The following is a 26,575-nucleotide window of genomic DNA, read 5'->3' on the forward strand; positions in this document are numbered from 1 at the left end:
CTCTGTGGGAGAAAGACTAATTCATCTGCTTAGATGGCCAAGGTCTGGTGATAATTTTTCCAGCTTTCTCTATTGGGCAGCACTATAGGGTTTATGGTTTGACCTGACCTTTGGATCTGTGGGGTGTTCTGGTCAGCCTTGTGGAATGCCACCCAGGAGTAGAGAGCTCCTGCAGGGCAAGTCTGTGATTTTGGTTAGTTACATTCAATTTACAGAGAATATAAGAAGCTCAATTCTGATATGATAAAGCTGATATTTAGATCCTTTTCTCAAGTCTATGTCAATTTATTAAACTCAGAGGTGGGAAACCACATCAACAAAGTTCACCAAATCTAGTCCTACCTCAAGTGTCATGAGGATTAAGTAAGGTAGGTTCTTTATTTTTCTTTCTTTTTTTTAAGATTTTATTCATTCATGAGAGATACATAGAGAGAGGCAGAGACACAGGCAGAGAAAGAAGCAGGTCCCCCACAGGGAGCCCAATGTAGGACTCGATCCCAGGACTCCAGGATCACTCCGAGCCTAAGGCAGATGCTCAACTGCTGAGCTACCCAGGTGTCCCAGTAAGGTGGGTTCTTAAATGTGCTTTGTACAGAGTAACAAGCTACCCAGATATTTACTCTTATTTACGGTTTCCTACCAGATCTAAAATCCTGAATACTTTGAGAGGTACTGCAGACAGCAGCATCACCTTGATGCTGGTTGGCGAGTTACAATGCAGTATCAATACTGTTACTGATTTTAAATAAAGCAAGCAGAATGCTACCATGGATAACAGTGAAGTGGGAACCCAGAGGCTTGGATTCAAGATTCAGACATGTGGACAAGTCTCTTTGAGCTTAAATTTTTTCATTTCTCAAACAAGTGACTCAATTTCAGACCTTTAAAGTTTCTTCTAACTCTAACATTCTAGAGATACTGATGGAATTGTTCATGAAGCTAACAGTGACTGATGTGATGGATAGGACAACATTCAAGTCTCATTATTCCCCAAAATGTTCTGGTTTCCTATTTGGTATCATCTACAGTTAGATAAGCCATTAAAGAAAATTTTCTTCTGACAATTGTTCTAAGGAAAACATCCCCAACTGGGCAGGCAGGTTAGGGAATAGTTTTAGCTTCAAGAAAGGAAAGAGATCAGTTATACCCAATGTTTTTTCTCTTGCGCCTTTCAATTTCTGACCCTATCCTCACCAAAAGACCCTCCTATATACGAATCAGGCAAGTGTTGAGCTTTTTCCATCTCAGCAAATTCAAAACATTGTTTTGAAGAGTGTGTCATTCCTACCCATTCTGCTTAACTCATAACCAGCCACAATTCTTCCAAATTTTGGAATCTAGGAAAATGGCACTTTAAGGAGGGTCACCAAAATAATGACAATAAAAAACTATACTAAATACTGTTGTATTAGTGTGGTCAGTCAGCACTCGACTACTTTGTGTTAAGATTGTTTGATCAATTAAGTACCTGAACTTCATTACCAAAATGACTTCACTAACTTCTTACTAGAGCATGCATCCAGAAGTCTGGTTAAGACTGTGGATGCAGAAGGAACTGTGGTAGAAAGGCACCTGTCTACTTCATCTTTTATCCTTTGTAGCTAGCAAGAGAGTAAATGCTAATACATGCCTAATGTATGTATTCATGTAGTGAAGAAACTGAACAAACGATGAGCTGTGGTACAGCAAATTATCAGGCGAATACCAACATTATAAGGATTTTAGATTTTTTTTAAATAAATTCAATTCAGTTAAAATAGTGTTACTTTTCCAGAATACAGAATCAAGTTCCAAGAACGTACTTTTAATAAAATAAGGCACGATGTTTAATAAGGCAAAATTCACAGAGGGTTAATATAACATCACATTTTGTGTGTCCTGTGGGGAAAATGGAGGTACAGAATTGAAGTAGCTTAAGTATTTTTTTAGAGCATTTACCATCACAAAGTAACTTATAAATTTGATGCACTTAACTATATCTTGTCCTGAAAAGAAAATTTAATTGTTGAATCATGTTGCTGAATTACATTATCATTATGTTTTAAATATCTATATATCTATATATGCTTATATAGATATCCCTAATTCATAAGATTTCAAATACATAAAACTAAGAGATCAGAAAATGAAAAATAATTTGACTAAAGTAAAAGTACATATATTTTCAATATCCTCTGTTGACAAAGTCCCAAACTTTTCATAAAATGTTAAAATACTGGTAGCTTACAATATTCAATAATATTTTTGTTTCTCATGAATACAAGTGGGCTCAGAAATGCAACAAACACCAGTTGCAGGCACACAGGTCTCTCCATGATTGTACTGTTGTAAAGTTATTGTTGAAGTTAATATTCCTTCTCAATAACATATATTACATCACATTAATGACCACATTAATGCCGACTATTTAATAAAAGGATTCTCTTAAAACATCAGTTGTAAACAGAAGAATTAACCAATTTAGTAATATTTTTGTAACCAGCAATACCACTTTCAATCTCATCTGTTTCTTCTAACCACAAATTAGAATAAAAGTTTTTATCCAATTTATTCACAGCCAAAGAAAGTAAGTTCTGGTGAATGCACTTAGTTAATCCAACCATGGCTTCCTGGTACAATGGTATATAACTGTCATTAAACTAATAAATTTTAATATTTACTAGATTGAATACTATACCTTAGGATAAATTGAGACTGACAAATCTCAGATAAGTCTAATAGCACCCAAATCAGTATTACCCTGTGAGTGTTCAATGTCTGTTGTTAGTGAACTATTATTTTCTATGTCAATTCTTAGCAAATATGAACCAAGGAACATAGAAAAAAATGGAAATATTTACATGAAAATTGTTAAAACATAGCCCCTTGCAACCCAGTGTTACAAAGAAACCACTCACAAAATATCCTAGGCCTCACAGTAATATATTTGTGTAATGCTAGTAATACAAGGTTGGTTAGGAACTGCTGTCATCCCTTTGTGGTACCAGATAAATTTTCTTTATAAAATAATATAAAAAAGAATATACCTTTTCACTGATTTGATTTCAAGGGACTCTGATCCTTATGGCTTGACTTTCTCCATAGTATGCATAATTGAGATTCCCTCTCCAGAAGCCCTAGACTCAGACATTAAGCCCTGTTTTAGAGGAAGGAATCCCTCAGAGGTCACTTACAGTCTTTCTCCCTCAAGTCAAATGTAAAGGCTCATTACCATCTCACAAACAACTTACTAAATGACACAGTTCCCCAAACTTTTCTACAGTGGAGGATTTAAGGCACACACTTTCTTAGCACAAATGAAGACACTGCTGTCTTTAAAAAGGTCATGACTATAATGAAAATACAAAAGTGGATGCTATTAAATTCATCAAATTAATGTTATAAGAATATAGTGCTTAATACAGAAACAGTGAGTCAAGTACTTTTCTATACAGAGGGATCAGAACTATGTATCACAGATCATGTTGCCTAAAAACATGCACATCACCCTTTATTACTAACACCCAACAAAACTTAAAAGCTGACTATTTTGGACTAAATGAGGAGTAATATCTATACTAACTATAATAAAATCTCTACTTTGGATAAGAAGGGGGTTAAGTAAAAATTAGGTATTTCTAAATAAATGCAGCTTAACTAATTATATATACATTTTAAAACTGTTATTTTCCCTACAAAGGGTCTTTTTAGAACAACTTTTTAAGGTATAATACTGCTAAAATGCTTTAAAAGATCAAACTTTATTTGCACTAATTATTTGCTCAGTATTTTTTTCTTTTCTAGATAGTGACACAGTAAACATTAACCAGGGCCGTACCACAAATTCTAGGTTAATGAAGTATTACCTTCTCCCTTTGGAAGGAGCAAGGTTGGCTGTAAGACAGTCCTTTTTTTTTTTTTTTTTTTTTTAAAGATTTTATTTATTCGAGAGAGAGGAGAGAGAGAGAGAGAGAGAGAGATGGAGGCAGAGACATAGGCAGAGGGAGAAGCAGGCTCCATGCAGAAAGCCTGATGTGGGACTTGATCCCAGGACTCCAGGATCACACCCTGAGCCGAAGGCAGACGCTTAACCACTGAGCCACCCAGGCGTCCCAAGACAGTCCTATTTACTTGCTGGCCCATCATTAAGGAAGGGTGTGGACAATCTCTCAATAGCAGAAACCAAAAAAATTTAGTGATAGAGGCTTTCAGATGGTAGTCAATAGGCCACGTGATTTTAAAACAATTCACTATTACTTTAAAGAACTTTCTTGGTTCAAGGAAATCCCTGGGAGTCTGGTGACTGAGAGAGAATCTCCCTGCCCTTTGGTACTTTTAAAAGATTTCTTTCATTTAATACTCCAGCAATCAGTCTTTTCCTTCTTCTCTTTTGCCTAAATTGATATTTACAGTATTTGGTAGAAGTGGTCTGCAGCATTACACAGCACTAGTGTGGACTGCCTTTAACTTTTATTTACATCAATATAAAAATTTCTCGAATTTGAGGTACAGTTTACAATGCATCTTTACTTTTAAATTTGGTAACTTAAAGTTCTAAACAGTAAGAATTTCAGAATAAGAGACTTCTGTGGCACACATTTAGAAGTAAAATATGAACAGTAACTCTCAGATCTACCTCTGGTATTCAAATGCAAGGAATTCTAAGAACCTTAGCTAGCTTATCCTTAGGGTCAGCCAATCTCTGGCACTATGGAAGCAAAATACTGTATTAGCTAATCTTCCTATTTCCTAAAATCCTAGGACTATTCAAACTGAGTTGGTGACACTGAGAATTGTATTCTAGGAATAAAGATTACTAAGAATGTTCAATGTACCCATTTCCATTTCAAATATTAACACTGAAGAATTCCATTCTAAACACATTAATGCTGTGGTTAAATAGTTTTATCCATAGAAGTTCTGGTCACTAAAATTATCCAACTGGAGCAATATCAAAAACTTATTTCATTATGATAATTAGTGCAGATCTGTAAGTCTCAAAAAATAATTAAAGTTTATTAATTGGTTTAACACAAACATGTGACTTAGCAACTAAAGAGACAGACTATCATTTCAAATACACAGTCAGCTATATGGTTCAGGAGTTGACTATCTGGTTTCTAAATTATCAAGTCCCTTATATCTCATCTTCTGGCTAATTTCTATAATCACCAGTTATAAAAAAGAGAAGGTAGAAAAGAGAAACAGGGAAAATCTTAGAAATTATTAGCAGCTCTTATAAAAGGTTAGGTCAAAGATAAAAAAAAAAAGAACTAAATTGAAATGCAGATTTCAGTAAAAGTTACTAAAGACAATTGTACACTGATCTTAGACTTTCAAATGTACATGTACAACAAACATTTTGTCGTACATTATGGCATACATCTGCATATATAGCAAAGGCTAGAAATTATTTCTGGTTGGATCTATTTACATCTATAAAAGATCAATCAGTAAACCTTTCTGGGAAACTGGGAAGTACTTGATTGTACTTACATACCTACCCATTTATTTTACAAAGACTAACTCTTGGAAGGCTACCCAAGCTGTTACTTAGGTCAAGCTGGTAATGGATTAGGAAGTAAACTGAGGCATTTAAGTCAGAAGAATTTGGTCCTATCACTTTGGATATTTTACTATGAATACATTATTTTCTCTGAAAATATTTTATGTATTGGTATTAACTAAATCAGTTACAAAACATTTTGGGCTTGTCACTTAGGCACTGCCTAAGTCATCTTTACTTTTCATAATTTTGTAGTATGAGCCATAGCTTGCTGTGGCTCAAGTGGAGAAGTAAACAAAGCCTTTACATTATTTCCATTTTATGATATAATCACCCATGTACTACTTTGCTAGGCAGCAGAAACATAATAGATTACTTCTATAGACCTAGAAAATTTCTGAATCAAAAGGAAAAAAATATTATTACATCATAACAAAGTGAAGGGATTCACTCTATAGCAGCGTTTCACAACTGCAGTCATGAAACTCTCATGATGTTTCATGAATAACACATAATAAACTTTGAACTATCCTACAGTATATTTTCTTCTAAAACAAAAAATATATGACAAAAACCTAACATATGTACATATTATTATTATACATCAATCTGCTTTTAAGAAATAGTGTGCCCCAGTTGTGAATGCCAGGAAGTCAGAAGGGAGATCCTCTGATGTTTTAATGTGTTTCTGACCGGCGTATTACTGTATAGGTAACATTTACCAATGAAACATCATTTTATTATTGGATATCTAATAACTCCTACTATGTGTTGTTTATTTTATAATATTAACTTCTAATTGTACTATTATTCAATATTTATTGCAAATCAAACTAGTTAATAAAAATTTGGTCATTTCTAATAGCAATTAATTTGTGAAATATTTTTCTGCTACACTTTAGGGATATAGTTAAATTTCTTATGTTATCAATACATTACTTTCAAAAAGTATTACATGATTAATCTAGTTTTGGAAATTATCCTCTTTCACACAATTTAAAGACTGCTTTAAAGTCTTTACACAAATGACTGCTGCCCACAATTTTACTTGGCTTGCTGTAACGGTTTTCTAGTTTTTCTTTAAAATGTAGAGAAAGTTACAGTTCAGAAAACACAGGCAAAGGAGTCAGGTATGACTTAAAAATTTTAAATTCATTTTCTTACTCCTTTAATGCAAGATACAAAGAAGCTTTCCAAGCATACATCTCTTTTGTTAGAAGAAATCTGACAGATTCTTAAATCAAAAGCTATCATTCTGTCTTATGATGAAAAGATTAATCAAGACACTACTTCCTATTAGTGTAAAAGTTATTTCCTTACAAGGGATTACTTCGTATTTAAACAAAAAACACAAGTTAAGGTGGCCATGAGCTCTGATGTTAGATATACAGCTGTTTATCCAGTTCTGTTAAAGCATATTTTAAAGTGTCCTGCATAGTATGTTAGGTTATATAGGCTGATCTGGCATCATTCCTTGAATAAATTTCTAAAACCTTGCTAGGATTAAGGCACTCTAACATTCATTGCTGGATTACAGAAGGGCAACAACAATCATAGAGAACAAAAGAGCACTACTGAAGAGTTTTAAAATCCCACATAAAAATTATATCCCTCACTTTACCAGTTAGGTCAGAAAGGGTTAGGTCCTATGTAATATCTGTGAGCTTATCTGAACAGCTCTGTAATCTAGACATGTGGGCAATATAAGAAGGGAAGGTTAATCCTGTTACAGTCTTCAGTCTAAACGCAAGGACAACTCTGATAATAATTACAGCTCTGATAATTTCTTTCTGCATCTCCACTGTCACAAGTTACACCACTCATGGTTTATTGTAGCACTGCTCTAGAGAATGCTCCATTATGCTGTGTGATTCATGCAAAACTTGAGTGAAAACTGCAAACAATCAGCTAAACTTGAAACCACTATTCAGAGGTTACCACTATTATATTCAAAGAATCCAAACATGGAACTGGACTCATTCCTGTTGAACGAGAAGATGAAATACAAAATCGTTTCCATCATCTCTAGCTCTCTCATGGAGATTCAAGATGAAGATATGGTTTCTAGTAAACTTTGAAGTCCATCTTTTTTTCTAATCACCTTTGCTCAGTTCTTTTGTTTCATACCACCCTGCATTCTTTTCAACCAAGAAGAACTTTCTGCATTCTGTGTGCAGCAACACTAGCTTCGTCCTCCGAGTCAGATTCGCTCTGCGATGTGGAGCTGTGAGAGGCGGAACTGCAAGGGGAAGAGCATTCTGGAGAACATAAGTAGTGCATCAGTGGGAGGCGGTACTTCCCACAGAAGTCCACAAACTTAATTTGTCTGACACAGCAGTCAAAGTAGACTCCTGGAGAAAAGAAGGAATTAAGTACAAAATAATTATTACAAGGCAAAGAGCCATTTCTTTTTCAACTCTTTCTCCAGCATTCTAAAGAAAAGTCATATACAGTCTTCTTTTTTGTGAATTTTAAGCAGAAGCAGTAGTTACTTCTATAGCTGTTTATAGAAATACCAAAGGTCTTAGGGATGGCAATCTGGCTACAAAGAGAAGGCCAGATAAGATTTATCTTAAAGGGAGCTAGCATTAAAAGGATACTGTTTACTTAGCTTGTTTTCTCTGGATGACTTGGTGGACAGTGGCTGATTATAGGAGAGATTATAGGATACCTAACATGTTCTTCTTCCATACCCAAGCCACTCCTTGATACTACTCTTCAGTCAAGAAATTAGGAAAAAAAAAAAAAAAACCCACAAGGGGTGCCTGGGTGGCTCAGTTGGTTAAGCGTCTGCCTTTGGCTCAGGTCATGACCCCAGGGGAGTCTGCTTATCCCTCTCCTTTTGCACCTCCCCCGGCTGGTGCTCTCATGCTCTCTCTCTCAAATAAATAAATAAAATATTTTTAAAAACCCCACAAAACTCCTTTAATAATGATCTTTTTTTTTTTAAACATTTTTTTTTTTTTTTTAATTTATGATAGTCATACAGAGAGAGAGAGAGAGAGGCAGAGACACAGGCAGAGGGAGAAGCAGGCTCCATGCACCGGGAGCCTGACGTGGGATTCGATCCCGGGTTTCCAGGATCGCGCCCTGGGCCAAAGGCAGGCGCCAAACCGCTGCGCCACCCAGGGATCCCTCCTTTAATAATGATCTTACAAGATTAGTTGTCATACACAAAATTTGCAGAAAGGAGATGATTTCTAGTACTCCTGTTCTATGTATTGGGAAGGCAAGATTCAAAGAAACAAAATACCATCTTATATTTCCACAGGTTCTAAACCTATAGGTTTCAAAGTTGTTTTACTAATGACCTCACTTGATTCTCACACAATTTTACACTGTTAGGTAGACTGAAACAGTATTTACCTTTTTTGATTTCTAATTTACTGCTCCTGAGCTGAGGCCCTTCAGCTAAGTAAAAATACAGCTAGAGCTGAGAGGAAAGCAGAGGTCATTGTGGCTCAGGGTTCAGTATAACCGGAGCATCTACAACTCTGAGTCCCATCACCATTCTGCAGAGCAATCTCAACTTTCTATACGCTAAGATTCCTCTGGCACCAACTACTCTGTATTACATAAGGGTCTAAACTAAAAAGATGTGCTTCAAGCAAAGGAGAAACATGATTTTTATTTATCTTTTTCCTAATACTTCCCTCATTAACTTTCTAATTTTCTGATCCTGTAGTCAGTATAATCCATAGTTTAAAAAGGGGATTTCATGGTATGTTATTTTGAACAATTTAAGAAAGTATATAAATGCAATAAACTGGTCAATCAATATTGATGGTAAATCCCCCCCCTAATGTGTTAACATTCTAAAAAAAGATGGGTGTAATAAAGTATTATAGAGTTACCATGAGAAAAAAACGATACAATACTGTCTTGTCATTTCTAGGATCTCAGACTCTACAAAGGCAAAAAAATCTCTGAATATAAATGTGCTTTTGTTGGGGCACCTGTGTGGCTTAGTTGGTTAAGACTGACTCTGATTATGGCTCAGATCATGATCTCATGGTCATGAGATCCAGCTCCCCCTGCCCTCACCCTCTGTGTTCGGGGTGGGGCAGGGAGTCTGCTTAAAGATTCTCTCCCTCTGCACCTCCCCCAACCCACATACTCAAGAATGTGTGTCCTCTCGATCTAAAATCAATAAATAAATCTTTTAAAAAAGTTTAGTTTTATTTAACTTAGTGTTTAATAATAGCTAATGAGTCTGAGGAGGAAAACATTACTGGTTTAATTTTTGTATAATCTCGCTTTTTAAACTAAAAATTTTTATTTTTAAAAAATATTTTATTTATTCATGAGAGACACATAGAGAGAGGAAGAGACACAGGCAGAGGGAGAAGCAGGTTCCCTGCAGGAAGCCTGATGTGGAACTCGATCCTAGGACCCCAGGATCACGACCTGAGCCGAAGGCAGATGCTCAACCACTGAGCCATCCAGGTGTTCCTAAACTAATAATTTTTAAAGTATACTTGTCTCTAAGATAAATGACGTATTAGTACACTAAAAAGAGTCATTAAGAAAAGCATTTTAAAAAGAAAAGATAATTCTTGTAGAGGTCCATTTTTAGAAAAGGATAGATTCAAAGAGGAGATCAGACATAGATTATTAAGCCATAACATATGGTATGAATGCTGTCTCCCATCTATGTTAAAGTCAGCTTGGGAAAGGAGAGCCACAGTGAAGAGCTTAAGCACTTCTAATCTGACACAGCACAGTACCTTCTATTTCTGAGTGAGTAGCCAGAAATGGCCCAGAGTATCATCTTTTTTAAACCAAGTGTCTTTTCTATTTTTTAATATTCTTTGAGAAATTTAAATCATTTTCTCTCTTTTAACCTTCAATTTCAAGGCGATGGGACTTTCAGGGAAAATCTTATCTGGCTCTGATCATCATTATGCAGAATTTCCCCCGCAACTACATTTCTGCTATTACAGTAAAAACCTTTCTGTACCCCTATTAGGTTGGATTTTTAAAAAGTAGTCATTTATGAGAGAGATAAAATAAAACGACCTGCTATCAATCACCAGCTCCCACCCACACATCCTGGCACTTTAGGCCTTCATAACTGGGCCTCAATGTATCCTTTATCCCTCTCATATACTTCCCAAACTGTACATTTGAGCCACATTATTTAACTCCTCTGATATTGTACCCCATCTAGTATTGTGTCTAATTTTGCTCTCTCCAATGAAAAGTTTCCTATCCTAAATCTTACTTACCATATCAAAATCCAACTCAGACTTCAAGAAATCAGCTCATTTTTCCAGATCTAATCAAATGTACTCTCTCCCTCCTTTGATTTCCAAGAGTACTCTGAATTCTTACTTTACTCTGCCCTACAGTCTATCATTTCTTTAATCCTCTCCAGATGCTCTAAACTCAATAAATTTTGAATCATGGATTTACAAGAATATAAAAGTCTAGAGTACACTCCAAAATTGATACATTCAGCCCATTCTCCTACATCCTGAATCATACTCTATAAAGGTACCTGATACTTAGAACAAACAGTGGGTCTAGGAGAATGCCCTACAAATAAATATGAAAGGTGGCCAAACATTTTGGAAACTCTTTTTAAACTGTTAGGACTATTTATGCTTCCTTTGTGTCCCTCTAATTTTACCACCTTATTCTACTATCTTATGACAGTTCCAAGACACGAGGAGACTTTCTGGTTATTTTCCTTCTGTATGAATTGTAAAGTACTTAAAAAAAAAAAAAAAAGGAGGAGAAAGGGAGAGAGAAGAGGGATAAAAGGGTGAAAGGATGAGGGAAACAAAGACTAAAAAAAGCCATCTCTGAAAGATGACTACTTAGATGACTAATTAAAAATTTAGATCATCAATATAAAAAATAGCTAAATGAGGGCAGCTCTGGTGGCTCAGTGGTTTAGCACGGCCTTTGACCCAGGGTGTGATCCTGGAGACGCAGGATCAAGTCCCATGTCGGGCTCCCTGCATGGAGCCTGCTTCTCCCTCTGCCTGTGTCTCTGCTTCTCTCTCTGTGTGTGTCTCTAATAAATAAATAAAAAGTCTTTTAAAAAATAGCTAAATGAATATATACAATGAATTAACTTACCTCCACACTTTGGGTTTGGGCAATTGCTGGCTAAACTCAAGTATCTAAGAAGATTCCCAGGAAGATCGTAGGGAGTGTAGGAAATATTTCGAATTTTAATGGTCCGTGCAGCTAATTCCAGGAGAGTTGGAGGGTCATAGGTTAAATCTCTAACAAAACGAACAACCAATGGATTTCCTCGCAAACTCAATTCTTCCAAATGAACAAGGTTGAGAATCTCTCGAGGCAGGTATGTCAGCAAGTTATTGTGAAGACTGAGAGAACGAAGCGAATGCAATCTACAATGAATGCAGTACAAAAATCAATGGCAGCGAACAAGCTAACTACCAAGAAAGTTAAGTGAAGAACTTGATTTCCCTTGAGGATGAGCAATTAAGGTCAACAGAAGTAAAATAAAAAGGAGCTGAAACTAGACCAAGTGCAGACTTGTAAATATCATGAACTGACATTTGCCCATAGAATCCTAGAGAGTCTAGAATAATTAGTATTCTGATGTGCTAAGCTGATATGAATGCTAGATTTAAAGGTTTTTTTTAGCATGCTTTATCATTCAGATACTTATAAGAAGAAAGATTTAAAATTCAACAGAAATCAAGATCCTTCACATTATTTCATCAGGATAGGAATGTTTCATATTAAAAATAAAATCAGTAAAATTCCATAAAACCTGGGAAAATCTATACCATATTACTCTATTTTTGATTAGAGAAAACAGGCTAAACAATATGTTGAGAAGTAAACCAGGGCATTTAAAAGTAATGTTAAAAATAAGCAATTCAACTCACAGCAAACCTTAGAACTCTAATTCTCATGGATCATTTACCTTGAGAATGCCTAATTCTCTTCTACATATAAAACACATGGAATGAATGCAAGGCAAAAATTCCTAAGCAAGGATCTCTGTGTATACTTAGACTGCCTGAAACTACTCACTGTGAAAGCTGAGGAGGCACACTTTGGATTTTGTTGTCACATAATACCAAGTAACTTAGAGAAGGCAGATTTGCTAATTCTGGTGGAATTTCTTTGATGAAGTTTCCTCCGAGATATAAACACTCTAAACTGTAAAAATAAATGAATAAAAACAAAAATGTAAACAAACAAAAGTCAGACAAGACATCCCAAGGTCTTTATTAAAACGAACAGATTTCATTTATTCATTCAGCAAATATTTTACTTAGAATCTGCTATATGCTATATAGGCGCTAGAGAAATATGCAATCTTCAGAGAGCTTATATTACGGGTAAGCAGGTAAGACACAACATTGTTAGACAACGTTGTAACTAAACACAAAACAAGGCCAAAAGTAAGTATACTATGATTAAAATATTAAAATAAGCAGAGCAATCCATAAATGATAGAGTTAAGTAGAGAAGTAAGAAAAGGACACAGTACTTGAGACTGGCAAGGCTTTGCAAAAGTGTTGTGACTTCAGCGGGACCATGAATTTATGAGCTCATGCAGATGGGAGGAAACAAGACACTTCAGAGGTTAGAGGGGACGGCTTTTATGGGACAATGGACAGATCTTTTAACACAGAAGAGTAGAGTTCCTGTTGAAGAACCCAGAGAAAAGGCTGAAGGAAAGCCAGATTATATGAAGCCTGAATTCTGTGCTGATAGGCATGGCTTTGATGCACTATGAGGCAATGGGACAACCACTAACTAATCATTTCTGAAAAGAGTGGAAAAACATGGCTGAACTCTACGTTTCTTCTTTGTTCTTACTGTAACAAATGCATTCTTCAGGAGCCAGCTAAATAAATTATGTAAAATTGACCACTATCATGAAACTAAAGCTTCAGATAGTTACCTTACTTTCCACCAAATTAACAACATTTTAGACATAGCATACATTGCACCAAGATGTACTGTTACTTTTTGTGGTGATGACTGTAGAAAGGCTCTCTCCAAGATGTTTTTGCAGGGAGTGGCAGAATCAGTTCTTACAACATATGTAATTTTTAAATATATATGTATTACTAAAACATATACATACAGAAAAAAAAGAAGAAAAAAAAAGAAAATGTATACATACAGATCTTTTTCATTACTATGTTACTTTTGTCTTCCTGCTAAATCTGCTAACTCAACAGACGCTAGGATTCTTTTAAGACACCTTTGAATGTGGCATAAAATAGCCTACTAAACTAATACCGAAACTCCCAGGGTAAGGATTACCTGGGATACTTTTAAAGCTATGAATTCCAGGCCCCATCCAGATTCACCACATCAGAGCTCTAGGGGAAGATTTTAGGATGTAAGGTTAAAAAAATAGGATAATGTTAAAAGCTAAAGCCACGTTACTCTGCAGAGCTACAGCTAATTACAAATCCACAATTAGCAAATTAAGAGTACTTCTTACCATATAACCCTGCCAACACTTACTATCATTTGCTTAATTTATTATTTTTATTACTTTTACTATTTGATTGTGTGAAAAATGGTACCATTCTGTTCTTTTAATCTGCAGTTCTCTAGTTATTAGTGAATTTATTAGCAAAAAACAAGTGTTTTTGTCCACTTGTATATCTTTAGAGAATTGCCTCTTTCTATTCTTTATCCATTTTTCTCACAGGTTACATGGTTTTGTCTTATTAATTTGTTGGGAGCTTTGTTGTTAAATATATGTTCTACATAGTCTTGCTTCTCTGTGGCCTAGGGAATGGTCTATTTTTTGTTCACATTTTGCATGTGTAAAATGAATATGGAGCTACTAGAATGAAACTTATTAACTGTGCAATTCAAAATTTGTATAGCATTACTTATTATTTTGTCTTGCTCTTGTGGTTAGTCTTCCACCAGAACCAGAGTTTTCCTTCCTCCCTTCATAATTACCAAGTTTTGCTCTTTCCCCTGAAAATACAGAAGCAGATAAATCCTTGCTGAACTGTTCCTTAATTCACATGAAGCATTTCTCTTTTTCCCTTTTAATTTATTTTCCCTTAAAATCTATTTCTTTTAATTATCAATCTTGCCTCCTGGTTTTATTTTTGTTCATATTTATTTCATTTAATACACCACTCATCAGTATATGTACTTAGGCCGGTTATTCTTGTTACACCCTAGTTCCTTCTTCTTCAAAATGAATCAAACAAAGTGCCTCATTAACAAATATGAACTAGGCACCTACCATGCATGTGCCAGGCACCAATCCAGGGACACACTATAAATAAGACCAAGTTCTTGACCTTACAATCTAGTGATATAGACAAAAATCAGTGAATGTGTATGTATTATGTCAGATAGCTTTAAAGGTTACCTCTATAAAAGGGGTGGTAATCAGATGGTGATGGAAGTGAAATTGTAGACAGGGTGGTCAGAAAAAGTTCTCTTAGATGACATGTGAACAGAGATCTGAATGAAATGAATGAGTAGAAAATGCTTGGTGTGTTGCCAGCTGTAGGTACATCAGAGTGGTAGAGGTGGGAGAGATGTGGTCAGAGACGTAGCAGGGGAAGGCCAGATCACAAAGGGCCTTAATTAGAAATTTTTTTAAGCCAACTGACTTTCTTTTTTTAAAAAATATTTATTTATTGGGGATCCCTGGGTGGCGCAGCGGTTTGGCGCCTGCCTTTGGCCCAGGGCGCGATCCTGGAGACCCTGGATCGAATCCCACATCGGGCTCCCAGTGCATGGAGCCTGCTTCTCCCTCTGCCTGTGTCTCTGCCTCTCTCTCTCTCTCTGTGACTATCATAAATAAATAAAAAAAAAAAAAATTAAAAAAAATATTTATTTATTCACGAGAGACACAGAGATAGAGAGGCAGAGACACAGGCAGAGGGAATGGGAGAAGCAGGCTCCACGCAGGGAGCCTGGTGTGGGACTTGATCTCGGGTCTCCAGGATCAGGCCCTGGGCTGAAAGCGGTGCTAAACCGCTGAGCCACCCGGGCTGCCCTTTAATTAGAGTTTTGAATTTTACCCTAAGTAGGAAGGGTTTCGAACAAAGTTGGTGATCACTGTTGCTGCGGTATGTAAAGTAGCTTGGTAAGTGGCGGGAAGAGGAGTATGGTAAGAGGAATGGAAGTAGGATGACCAGACTGGAGCCTAATGCAGTAGGGCAGATGTGAAATGGTAGAGATTTGCTTGGTACATCTTTTTTTTATCCTATTGCTTTTAACTTATTGGGGTATTTCTATTTTAAGTGTAACTTTTTTTAAAAAAGATTTTATTTGTTTATTTGAGAAAGAATGAAAGATCACAGAAGGAAAGGAAGAAGCAGACTCCTTGCTGAGCAGACAGCCAGATGCAGGGCTTGATCCCAGGACCCCAGGATCAGGACCTGAGCCAAAGGCAGGTGCTTAACCAACTGAGCCACCCACACACCCTTAAGTATAACTCTTATAAGCAGTATGCAACTTGATTTTGATAAGTTTAGACTTGTGTTTTCTATTACCATGGTATATCTCAATGTCTTTTTTCTCTTCTCTTCTTTTGTTTCATTCAAGTTTCCTTTCTTCTCATTCCCCCTCTACTATTTTGAACTGTAGGTGCTATTTTTACACCTTGCTAGTAGTTACCCCAATTTCCTTTGCTCTCCCTCACTCCTAAACACACATCCATGCCTTCTGTCCTCCTCTCTGTATCATTTAGAATTAGTTTTACCTTGATCTGAAAATAAATTTAAATTTATTTATGATTAATAATTATTCAGATTTATCAATATGTTTTACCAATTTCTTTGTTCACCATTGTTTTTGGAATTTGTTATTTCTTTTTCTTTATAATTCTGAATTTTATTAAAATGAGTTCTCATACCCAAAAATAGGTTGTTTTTAAGCTGCGAGCTATAAGCCTGGGCTAGTAAAGAGCTTGCTATTTCTTTTAAAGTCCATTTTTCTTGGAGTATATATTTAACAAGTTCTTTCAGCAAGGACCCACGGTTGTTAACCTTTGAGTCCTTTGTCTCCAATGTTTTTATCTCTTTCCTTCACAGTTGAGTAACAGCTTGGCTGAGCATAAAACTCTAGGTTGATGTTACTTTTCCTCAGCCCTAGGAACTGTTCCATTACCCAGTAATGTTCCATTACTTTACAGCCAATATTACTTCTGTTCCTTTGTCGGTAATTGTTTTTTTTTTTTTTTTTTTTATTAGGAGCTGTTAGGGTCTTTTTTTCTCTATTGTCCTAAAGTTTTATTATGATGCTTCAGTTTAGCTATCAGTTTAGAGTAATCTTTCTTTAATTATGGGAAATTCTCAGCTACTATTACATCAAACACAGTTTTTCCTACATTTTTTCTATTCTCTTTCTAGAATTCTTACTAAACAGCAGTTTAAATTTTAGGATCAATTTTACATGAAACATTTCTTTCATATTTTCCATTTCTTTATCTTTCTATGCTGCATTCCAGAAGAATGCCCCAGTAAGATCTTTTAGCTTATGATTCATTCATCAGCTAACTTCAGTCTACTATTCAACACATTGAGTTCACAATTACATTTTTTCATTTCTAGGAATTCTAACTGGGGTTTTCATACACTGTAAATTTTTAAACTTCTTATTCTTGTTTCATTGATGAAGTTCCTGCCTTTACCTCTCTGAAGTTAGAAAACATACCTACTTTAAAGTCCTTTCCAGAGTTCCTCATTATATAAATTTTTTCAGGTACAATTTCTTTCATTTGTTGAATTTCTATCTGTATTTCATAATCTCAGACATCCCTGTTATGTAGTGACTTAGAAAGCTAACCTGAATCTGAAGTTTTGTCATTTTAAAAATATTCTGATACTTTTTTCCTGATTATGCAAATCTTTCCAAGGTTGCATTTCACTCTCTTGAACTATAATGCTTAGTAAAAGTAAGTAGACAACTTTAATTCTGATGTTATATTTTTCTCTTTTAAAGACTACCTAGTAGCAAAAATCAACTGTTTGGATAGGAGAGTGAATTCTCTTTCCTGCACAGAAGTGTCTAAGCACTGTTTAAATGGGGGGGGGGGGGGGGGGGGGAATTCCTGGGCAGGAATTTTTTATCCTACCAAATATGGTTAATGCTTGGTTACTCAGAAATCTTTCTTTTTCAATGAGGGAAGCTACTAGAATAGAACAGAACAAAACAGAATAGAATAGAATTGAACATTTGGAATCCAAATCACAGAAATTATCCTGGAAAAGGAACTATTTTAACGAGAAGACTATCTGGGGGAAAATTTAACAATCCTGGGAGTCCTTTTATAAAGATTTCAAAAGTTAAAAAACAATTTGCAACACAGTCTAATGATGGAGAAAAGAAAATAAGGTGAAGGGAAGCAAATGCAAATATTGTCCTTTCTACTTAAGTCCAAGAACTAAGAGAAATTAGTGTCTCATTCATTGTCAGCTCTGATGCAATGTCTCCTTCTATCAATGCTTTGGAATATATACAGACAGAAGGGATGCCAAACCTTAGTAGTAACTGTGACTTTATCAGAGAGTTATCTGATGTCCTAAAATATAATGAAGTCTGCTATTTCAAAATCATATAAATTCTCTGATGGTATCATTAATCATAGTACACAATCAGCGTATTAAATTTACACTTTCAGGCTTATTTCTCACTTCGAAACTCAAATAATTTCCAAAGTTCTAGGGACTTAAAGCCTTTCAATGATTTGGGGGAATTAAATTTCTAAAACACACTCTACTTTTTCCAAACATGCTTTTGAAAGGAGAAAACAAACTACTATTGAATTTGAAGCAAAACTGTAGTGTTTAAAAGTTCCTGTGATGTGTATTTGTCAACACTGCACTTCTGTTCATCTGGCTTAGAACAATTCTATTTTTTAGTGTTTGATGAATATTGAAAACAAAACTCATTCATAGAATTTATAGAATTCTTCTTTTCCTTTCTGTTTAGCATTAACAGACCAACCTTAAATTTGCTTCTTGGAAAGTATCCCTAGGGATTTAAGTAGGTGACTTTTCTGTAGCAAGGGCCAATGACCCACTGAAAAAAATAGAGGCCCTTAGTACCAATAACTTTAAAGACAGATATAAGTAGAAAATATTTTGCTCCTCCACCCAATAAAAATGACATCAAGAATAACAAAATAAAAATTAGTCCTACATTATGGTTGGTTAAAGGGAGATGGAATTAGTGAGACAGCTCTGTACAAAAAGGCAGGAAACAGGAAGAGATATACAGAAAGACAAGAACCATGCATCTGTGGATAAAGGAAGTACTTTTCTTGAGGTAGCATCCCCATATCAAATCATTTTCAAATACTATCACTCACCAAAAGCTTTTAAAGAACATGAACCACATGAATCTCATTGCCACTATCTGGCTTCAAGCAAGTGACTGATACTAAATCTCAGTGTCCTCATCTGTTAAAAAAAGGGGGAGGAGGTGAAATCAGGCCACTGCCCAGGTTGTTTATACTTCTAAGATTGTATTTTTATATGACCCTTTTAGCTTACATTCAACTAGAATTTAAATTTGGAGCATGGCCTAAACCTCTACTGATTCTTACTAGTAAAGAAAAATGGAGCATAAAACCGAAAAATGAAAACGCTGACAAAAAAGATCCCACGTACAACTGGAGCCAAAGGTACAATGACCAAAAAGCATAGTTTATTAGCCTAGAAAATCAGGTCAACCAGGTAACAGCTTTGACCAATCCTCCTGATCACACATGCAACAGAAGTCAGAAGGATTAGGTTCTAGCCCTATTCTATCACAGTGGAAAATTCTTGGGTTTGAAGTCAGAGACCCCAGAGGTCAAATCCAGTTCCACCACTCAATGACTTTGGTATCTTATAACTTAACTGCTCATTTCTCTCATCTCACAGAAACACTGTGAGAATTAAAAAGCTGTATACAGAGCCTCTACTATAGGGCCTACAGTATTGTAAGTACTCAATAAATACGATTTTGCCTACCTTTCCCCCCATGTGATGGAAATAACTGTTCTAGGTCCTTCTCAGTATATTAAGACTCAAATGAGAAAGCTGGAATTATGTAACTTTAAAATTAGAACCAAGGACTGGACTGTCAATTTTGTTTTTTGTTTTTTTTTTAAGATTTTATTTATTTATTAGAGACACACAGAGAGAAAGGCAGAGACACAGGCAGAGGGAGAAGCAGGCTCCATGCAGGGAGCCTGATGTGGGACTCAATCCCGAGTCTCCAGGATCATGCCCTGGGCTGAAGACGGCACTAAACCGCTGAGCTACCGGGGATGCCCTCAATTTTATGTCTAAATCTCTTTCCAACTTTTCTATTTCTTAATATCTCTCCTACCACCACCCAGATATAAGCGACCGCCATCTTTCATTCTAGAATTACCTCCTTCTAATGAGCCCTCAAAATCTCTTCTCATCTCTTCACCCTCTCCCCCACTCCATTGCTGTGCAACAACAAGACAGATGTGCTTAAAACTCTCCTGTGTGTACCTAGAATGAAATCCACACTTTACCATGGCCTTCAAGATCTGCCATGGTCTGGGACTGCTCCACATTTTTATGTGCCAACTTTCCCTCTTGGCCACTTTCTCACTGTGCTCTAGTACAATGTCCTCCTTTCAAAATGTTGGCCTTCGGTCCCTCTTGCCTTCCGGCTTTTATATGCCCTGTTCCTTTTACCTAGACTGATCCCACCCCACCTTCTCCTTGTTATTAATTCTTATTCTTCCTTCAAAATTCTCAATTCTCCATTCTCAATTCAAATATTATTTGCTCAAGGACCAAACTAAGTCAGGCCCCTCTGGTATTTCAAGGCATTTCATTTGTCTTCACAGAACTTATAAAAACTGTAATTAAATAATGAGGTTTTGGGGCGGCCCGGGGGGCTCAGTGGTTTAGCACCGCCTTTGGCCCAGGGCCTGATCCTGGAGACCCGGGATCGAGTCCCACGTTGGGCTTCCTGCATGGAGCCTGCTTCTTCCTCGGCCTGTGTCTCTGCCTCTCCCTCTCTCATGAATAAATAAAATCTTAAAAAAAAAAAAATACTAATGAGGTTTTATAACTAGTTATTTAATGTCTAGCATGTTAGCTCCATGAGAACTGGACCATATCACTGCTGTATCCCCAGTACCTAGGACAGTGACTGACACATGGTAAGTACTTCATAAATATTTGCTGATGAGTCAACGAAGGGACATCTTGTCCAAATGCCTCATTTTGCAAGATTAGGTCGCTGTGGTCAGGATATGGATATTTTAAATTTTTATTTATTTATGATAGTCACACACAGAGAGAGAGACGCAGAGACACAGGCAGAGAGAGAAGCAGGCTCCATGCACTGGGAGCCCGACGTGGGATTCGATCCCGGGTCTCCAGGATCGTGCCCTGGGCCAAAGGCAGGCGCCAAACCGCCAGCCACCCAGGGATCCCTGTGGTCAGGATATGTTAAGCGACTCGCCTAAGGCTGGGACACCAAGAGTTCTTATTCTCAGGCCGCTGTTCTTTTCACTAGATTTAGCTCTTTCTAGTTCAGAAAACGCAATAAAGGATGGTGTGAAAACTGCAGACGACAAATATTCCCCCCCCCCCACTTTGGACAATACATTTGCTCTGTTTCTCACATCCCTGTGGAGCACTTTTTAAAGCACTTTTACGAGAGTCTGGCTGTCCTGCTTCTCTGCTTCCCCCTTCCATTTAATTCAACATATATTTACCGAATAATCCCGTGGGTGAGGCAGACCTCTGAACAAGGAATTATAATCAGTAAGGTAAATGCAACGGCAGGATGGATGAGGTACACAGGAAGCAAGAGTTCCGGCAGGAACCGTCCGGGAGCCGGTAAAGGAAGGAAACAGACAACCCTGGAGATGGCTTCTGGAGGATGAACAGGAGTTTGCCAGAGGCAGGCAGCCTTCCAGGCAAAGGGGACGGACTGCATCCATTCACCACGTATTCCCTAAGTGCCCATAAGGTGCCGGTAAACTGCAGGGCTCCCCGCATTTCACAAATCGTCGCTGCTACTAGTGCTACAGAGAGAGGGCAGCGGGAAACGGAGTGGAAAGCCAGGGTCTGGTCAAGCACCTTGTTTGTCAGACACGGACAACCACCGAAGGCGTCAGGGCAAGGACGTGACCACCTCAGATTCACGTCTGAGTCCCTCCTTCTCCCTTCCCGGGACCCAAGAAGACCAAACAAAAAAAATAAAATAAAATAAAATAAATTCCCAAACCCTCCCTCGCAAATCTGCTTAGGGCACAACTGCAAAGGCTGCCAGTCCCGCGGGCTTCCCGGGCCTTCCCTTACAGCTCGCCGCGGTGGCCGGGCAGCGCTCCCGGCCAGAGTCACGGAGCGAGCCTGCAAGAGCATCGGCTACGTGACCAAGGAACCGCGCCAAGAGCGGGCCTAGCGCTCCGGGGCTCCGGGGCTCCGGGGCCCCGGGACACCGCCCCCGGCTTCCCTACCCTGGGGCGGGGGGGCAGGGCCCCGCTCACCTCCGCAAGTTCTCGATCTCGGCCGGGATGCTCTGCAGCTGGTTGCCCCCCAGGCTGAGGGTCTGCAGCGCGCGCAGCTGCAGCAACGACGCGGGCACCTCCTGGAAGCAGTTGCCGCTGAGGTTGAGCACCTGGAGGCTGCGGCAGAGCGGCGACCGGGCCAGGCCCTTGGGCAGCGCGCCGGGCCCGCCGAGCCGGTTGTTCTTGGCCAGCAGCGTGCGCAGGCCGCTGAGCGCGAGCAGCTCCGGCCCGAGCGCGGTCAAGGCGTTGCCGCTCACGTCCAGCAGCTGGAGGTGCGGGAAGCCGCTGCCCAGCGCCCGCGGCAGCGACGCCAGACGGCTGTGAGGCAGGAGCAGCCGCAGCAGCGCCTCGCGGGCCCCGCGCCGCTCCTCGCCCCGCGCCTCCAGCTCCGACTCCAGCGTCTCCGGGGACAGCGTGAGGCGGGACAAGTTCAGTTCGGCCTCCCCCGCTCCGGCCTCCTCCATTCCCGCCGCCGCGAGCCGCGCGGCCCCCCCCCCCGAACCGGAGGGCGCGGCGCGCGGTCCACAGGCCGGGAGCTGCCCGGCGCCCCGGAACCTGAACAGGAGGCCGCGTCGGAAGTGGCGCGGGCGGGCGCTTATTCCCGCGCGGCCCCGGCGGATCACGCGACGCTGGGTGCGCGCGCGCGCGCTCGGGGGCCGGGCTGCGTCTCACGTGGCGCGCGGCGCGGGCGGCGGCCGAAGGGCGCGCTGAGCCCGGGAGGGTTTGAACGGCCGCGACTTCTAGGCCGCGGGGTGCGTGCAACCGCCTGGGTCAACAGCCCCGGGATGTTCGCTTCCCGGCGCCGAGGGTCTGCGTCGTGGCGCACCGCCCGCCCGGATCCCGCTGTGGGAGTGAGGACCCCGGAAGTCGGAGAGGCGGCTGCCTTACGGCTCGTCCCCGAGGCTGAAGGCGCGGGCGGGGTCCCCCGAGCCGGCCCCAAGGCGCGCGCACAGCCGGACTGGAAACCGCAAGCCCCGGATCCGGCCTCAGGCTCTGCTGTCGGATTGGCCTTGTGTCCCGGGACGAGGAGTTTGCAGTTTGTCCATCCGTGGAGCGGGGCTAGGGCTTGCCCCGTTCGCCCTGCAGGGCTGAGTTCTTTTTGAACATGAGACAACAAGTAAGGTAGATGTCAAGTAAGGGCGTTTCTACATTTTATTATTTATTTATTTTTTTAAAAGATTCTATTTATTCATAGAGACACACACAGAGGGAGAGAGAGAGGCCGAGACACAGAGGGAGAAGCAGGCTCCATGCAGGGAGCCCGACGTGGGACTTTTTTAAATTATTATTTATTTATTTTTTGTTTGTTTCTACATTTTATTTTTTATTAGATTTTATTTATTTATTCATAGAGACACACACAGAGAGACAGAGACACAGGCAGAGGGAGAAGCAGGCTCCATGCAGGGAGCCCGATGGGGGACTATTTATTTATTTATTTATTTTATTTTTTGTTTCTACATTTTTTTTTTTTTATTTATGATAGTCACAGAGAGAGAGAGAGAGGCAGAGACACAGGCAGAGGGAGAAGCAGGCTCCATGCACCGGGAGCCTGACATGGGATTCGATCCCGGGTCTCCAGGATCGCGCCCTGGGCCAAAGGCAGGCGCTAAACCGCTGCGCCACCCAGGGATCCCTTGTTTCTACATTTTAGCTGTAGAAGCATTTCTGTGGTTTTTTGGCTCCAGTCGCAGTGGCGAGAAATGAATTCGGGAACCATTGGAAGAGGTTCATTGACCTGAGAGAGCTGAGATGGACTGATCGGTTTAAAAACTAAGCAGCGAGATTTTTTTTTTTTTTTTTAAGATTTTATTTGTTTATTCATTCATGAGAGAGACAGAGAGGCAGAGGGAGAAGCAGGCTCCATGCAGGGAGCCCGACATGGGACTCGATCCTGGGTCTTCAGGTCACGCCCTGGGCTGGAGGCCGGCGCTAATCCGCAGAGCCATCCAGGCTGCCCCAGGCTGCCCTAAGCAGCAAGATTTTACCGCAGGTTGCAACTACGATTAACTGACTCTGGCTTTAATTTAGTACTCCTAATTCACATAGTTACCCCAAGATCAGTCTTTTTCTTTTTCTTTTTTTTTAAGATTTTATTTGTTTATCCGTGAGAAACACACACACACACACACACACACACACACACACACACACACAGAGGCAGAGACACAGGCAGAGGGAGAAGCAGTCTCCATGCAGGGAGATCCACGTGGGACTTGATCCCAGGTCCCCAGGGTCACACCCTGAGCTGAAGGCAGACGTTTTAACCGTTGAGCCACCCAGGCGTCCCCCAAACTCAGTCTTTTGTGAAATTACGTTTTATGATTTTGGAAAGTCATGAGTTGAAATGAAAAAAAACATTTAGCAAATTTTTACAGACCTTATGCATGTTAGATGTTCAAAGATCGCATATAATCAATGACATTAAGTTGCTTGCCTCCTAAAAGGAAGAATAAAGTAACTTTTTTCTTGCCACTCATTTGTGTGAGAAACTTTCTCCCTCTTACCTGCTGCCAAACTGTAATTTCTGCTTGAGTTGCAGTAAGCGGGAGGATATACTTTGTCAGTGTAAACCAGAAATAGAAAGTTTTTAAAGACCTAATGTCCCTGCTTTTGAAACCTATTTCAAAAGTGTCCTTTTAAACATTAGACTTTGTTTTGGCTTAAGATCACATACTGGCAGGAGCCCTCATATGTGAAAATTTGCAAATGGTTAATACAGTTTCATGCTTTCAAAATGTTACATGCCTGTCATAAAAATTAAGTGACAGGAATTTAATACGAGAAGAAAATGATTTAAATGTGATTCAGAAATAGTTAAGATTACAAATCAGTGAAACAAAGGGGGGAAAGATGGAAGTAGACTCAAATAATAGAGAATGAAGCTGCCTGATAGGAAGTTTTGAAGAAATGTTCAGATTAATGTGAGGATCCCGTTATTGCTCATTATAATCCCTACCTCAGCGACTATGGATGCATCTCTCTTCCTTGTGCCAGATAAGTCTAAATTCAGCAGCATCCCCACACACAATAGTAGGGCCTTAAAACTATGCAGGCAGCCTGGAGAGTTCTGAAAAACCTGTGGGAGGTGAAGGCGCATTGGTGGCTTCTTGTTCTTCACGGTGATGCGCTCTGTCTAAAGGAGCTGCCAGAGAGACGGTGGGGACACTGGAGAATGTGAAGGGAAGAGGAGACAGTGTAATGTGTTACCTAGGGAGGGGAATAGGGATTTCAGGGAATTGTGAGAGTATATGGCATATTTGTCCAGTTATTGAAACTTAACCATCAAGCTTCTCTTGGGTCAAACTGACTATGAAATATAGTAAGGGTAAGTCTCCTAATTAGGATGTTATTAAAAAAAAAAAAAAAGAAGGGAGATCAAATGAAGGATGATTCCTCATTCAGCCACCTTTATGTTTCCTGAAAGCAGGCACCCCTCTCTGAGACATAGATAAATAGTGAGTAAATGAAACAAATGCATGAGTAAATTTTGGCATACCTGTTTAAGATGGCCCTATTGGCTAATTGACTGCAGAAAAACCAGGAAATAAGCTGAGTGGAAATCCTTTCATAAACCCTACTGGCTGAGAGGCAACAGACTGATGTAGTTAAAGCACGGGCTTTGGCTCTTATGAGATCTAGAATTCAGATCCTACATCTGGAAATCAGATTTCTCTTATTCTTGATTTTGCTATTTAATCTCTTAAAGCTTTGATTAATCATCTGATTATGAAGAATATTGTCTGTTTCATAGAATCATTATAAGGCTAAAGCTGAAGTGCTTACCATAGTGCCTAATTCAAAGTAAACACTCCATGAATAGTGGCAATTATTATTATTATTATTTTTTTTTTTTAGTGGCAATTATTATTAGCAATAATAGTGGTTATTGTTACAACTGTTACTCTCTCACACTTGTTTTATCATGATCAGGGTAAAGAGAAAGTTGAAAACATTCTTTGCTCACGATGGCACAATTTTCCTGCACAGACTGGTTTTTTGCCTGGGTCATATCTTGTTTTAGGGATTGGAGTTTGAGAGGTTGTTCTGAACTCTCCTTGCCCCTGAGTTTTAACTCGCCAAATTTATGCTTATTGTCCTGTTCCCTAGTTATATCAAGACATCGGGCCTCCTACACTGGATTTCTACCTTCATTCCAGCTTCCTTTAGATTCCAATAGGTGTTCTGAGGCACTGCTTTCATTATTTCAATACATCTCTCTCCTCCCCTGTCTCCATGTTTCCTCACTAGTTATCAGATGAAGGTGAGTCCCTTAGCCTGGCTTGCATGGTTTTGAGTTCTTTCCACTACTGAATCCCTCTGAATTTGGTTTGTCCAGTTTGGCCTCGATGGTTAAAAGTTCTGCCATCTTCTGGAGCAACTGGATGGCTCAGTTGGTTGGGTTGTTTGCCTTTGGTTCAGGTCATGATCCCGGGGTCCTGAGATGGTGCCCTGTGCTGGGCTCCTTGCTCAGTGGGGAGTCTGCTCTTGCCTCTCCCTCTGCCTGCCACTCTCCCTACTTGTGCTTGTGCTCCCTCTCAAATAAATAAAATCTTTAAATAAATAAAGTTCTGCCATCTTTCTACCAACTGTAGTCCAAATCTCAA

General features: G+C 39.2%; 1 protein-coding gene across 1 annotated transcript; it reads right to left on the reverse strand.

Annotated features, from left to right (window-relative positions):
- Window positions 1–1,783: 1,783 nt before the first annotated feature.
- LRRC58 (leucine rich repeat containing 58) lies at window positions 1,784–22,544 on the reverse strand. The gene is made up of 4 exons (XM_025990132.2): window positions 21,948–22,544; window positions 12,506–12,634; window positions 11,573–11,850; window positions 1,784–7,836 (listed from the first exon to the last, which is right to left on the reverse strand). Exons 1-4 carry the CDS (start codon window positions 22,430–22,432, stop codon window positions 7,628–7,630), a joined length of 1,101 nt encoding a protein of 366 aa, XP_025845917.1. The 5' UTR covers window positions 22,433–22,544; the 3' UTR covers window positions 1,784–7,627.
- Window positions 22,545–26,575: the final 4,031 nt, after the last annotated feature.

This window comes from Vulpes vulpes, chromosome 1 (genome assembly GCF_048418805.1).
Source record: "Vulpes vulpes isolate BD-2025 chromosome 1, VulVul3, whole genome shotgun sequence".
Taxonomy (NCBI): Eukaryota; Metazoa; Chordata; class Mammalia; order Carnivora; family Canidae; genus Vulpes; species Vulpes vulpes.

Bases quoted from the DNA above. Each gene is read 5' to 3' on its own strand.
- LRRC58 (XM_025990132.2), bottom strand. From the start codon at position 22,432: ATGGAGGAGGCCGGAGCGGGGGAGGCCGAACTGAACTTGTCCCGCCTC. The intron at 12,635-21,947 runs GTGAGCGGGGCC...TTATTTTTACAG, and splicing joins GAGATCGAGAACTTGCGGAG to TTTAGAGTGTTTATATCTCG. The intron at 11,851-12,505 runs GTGAGTAGTTTC...CATTCATTGTAG, and splicing joins GTGCCTCCTCAGCTTTCACA to ATTGCATTCGCTTCGTTCTC.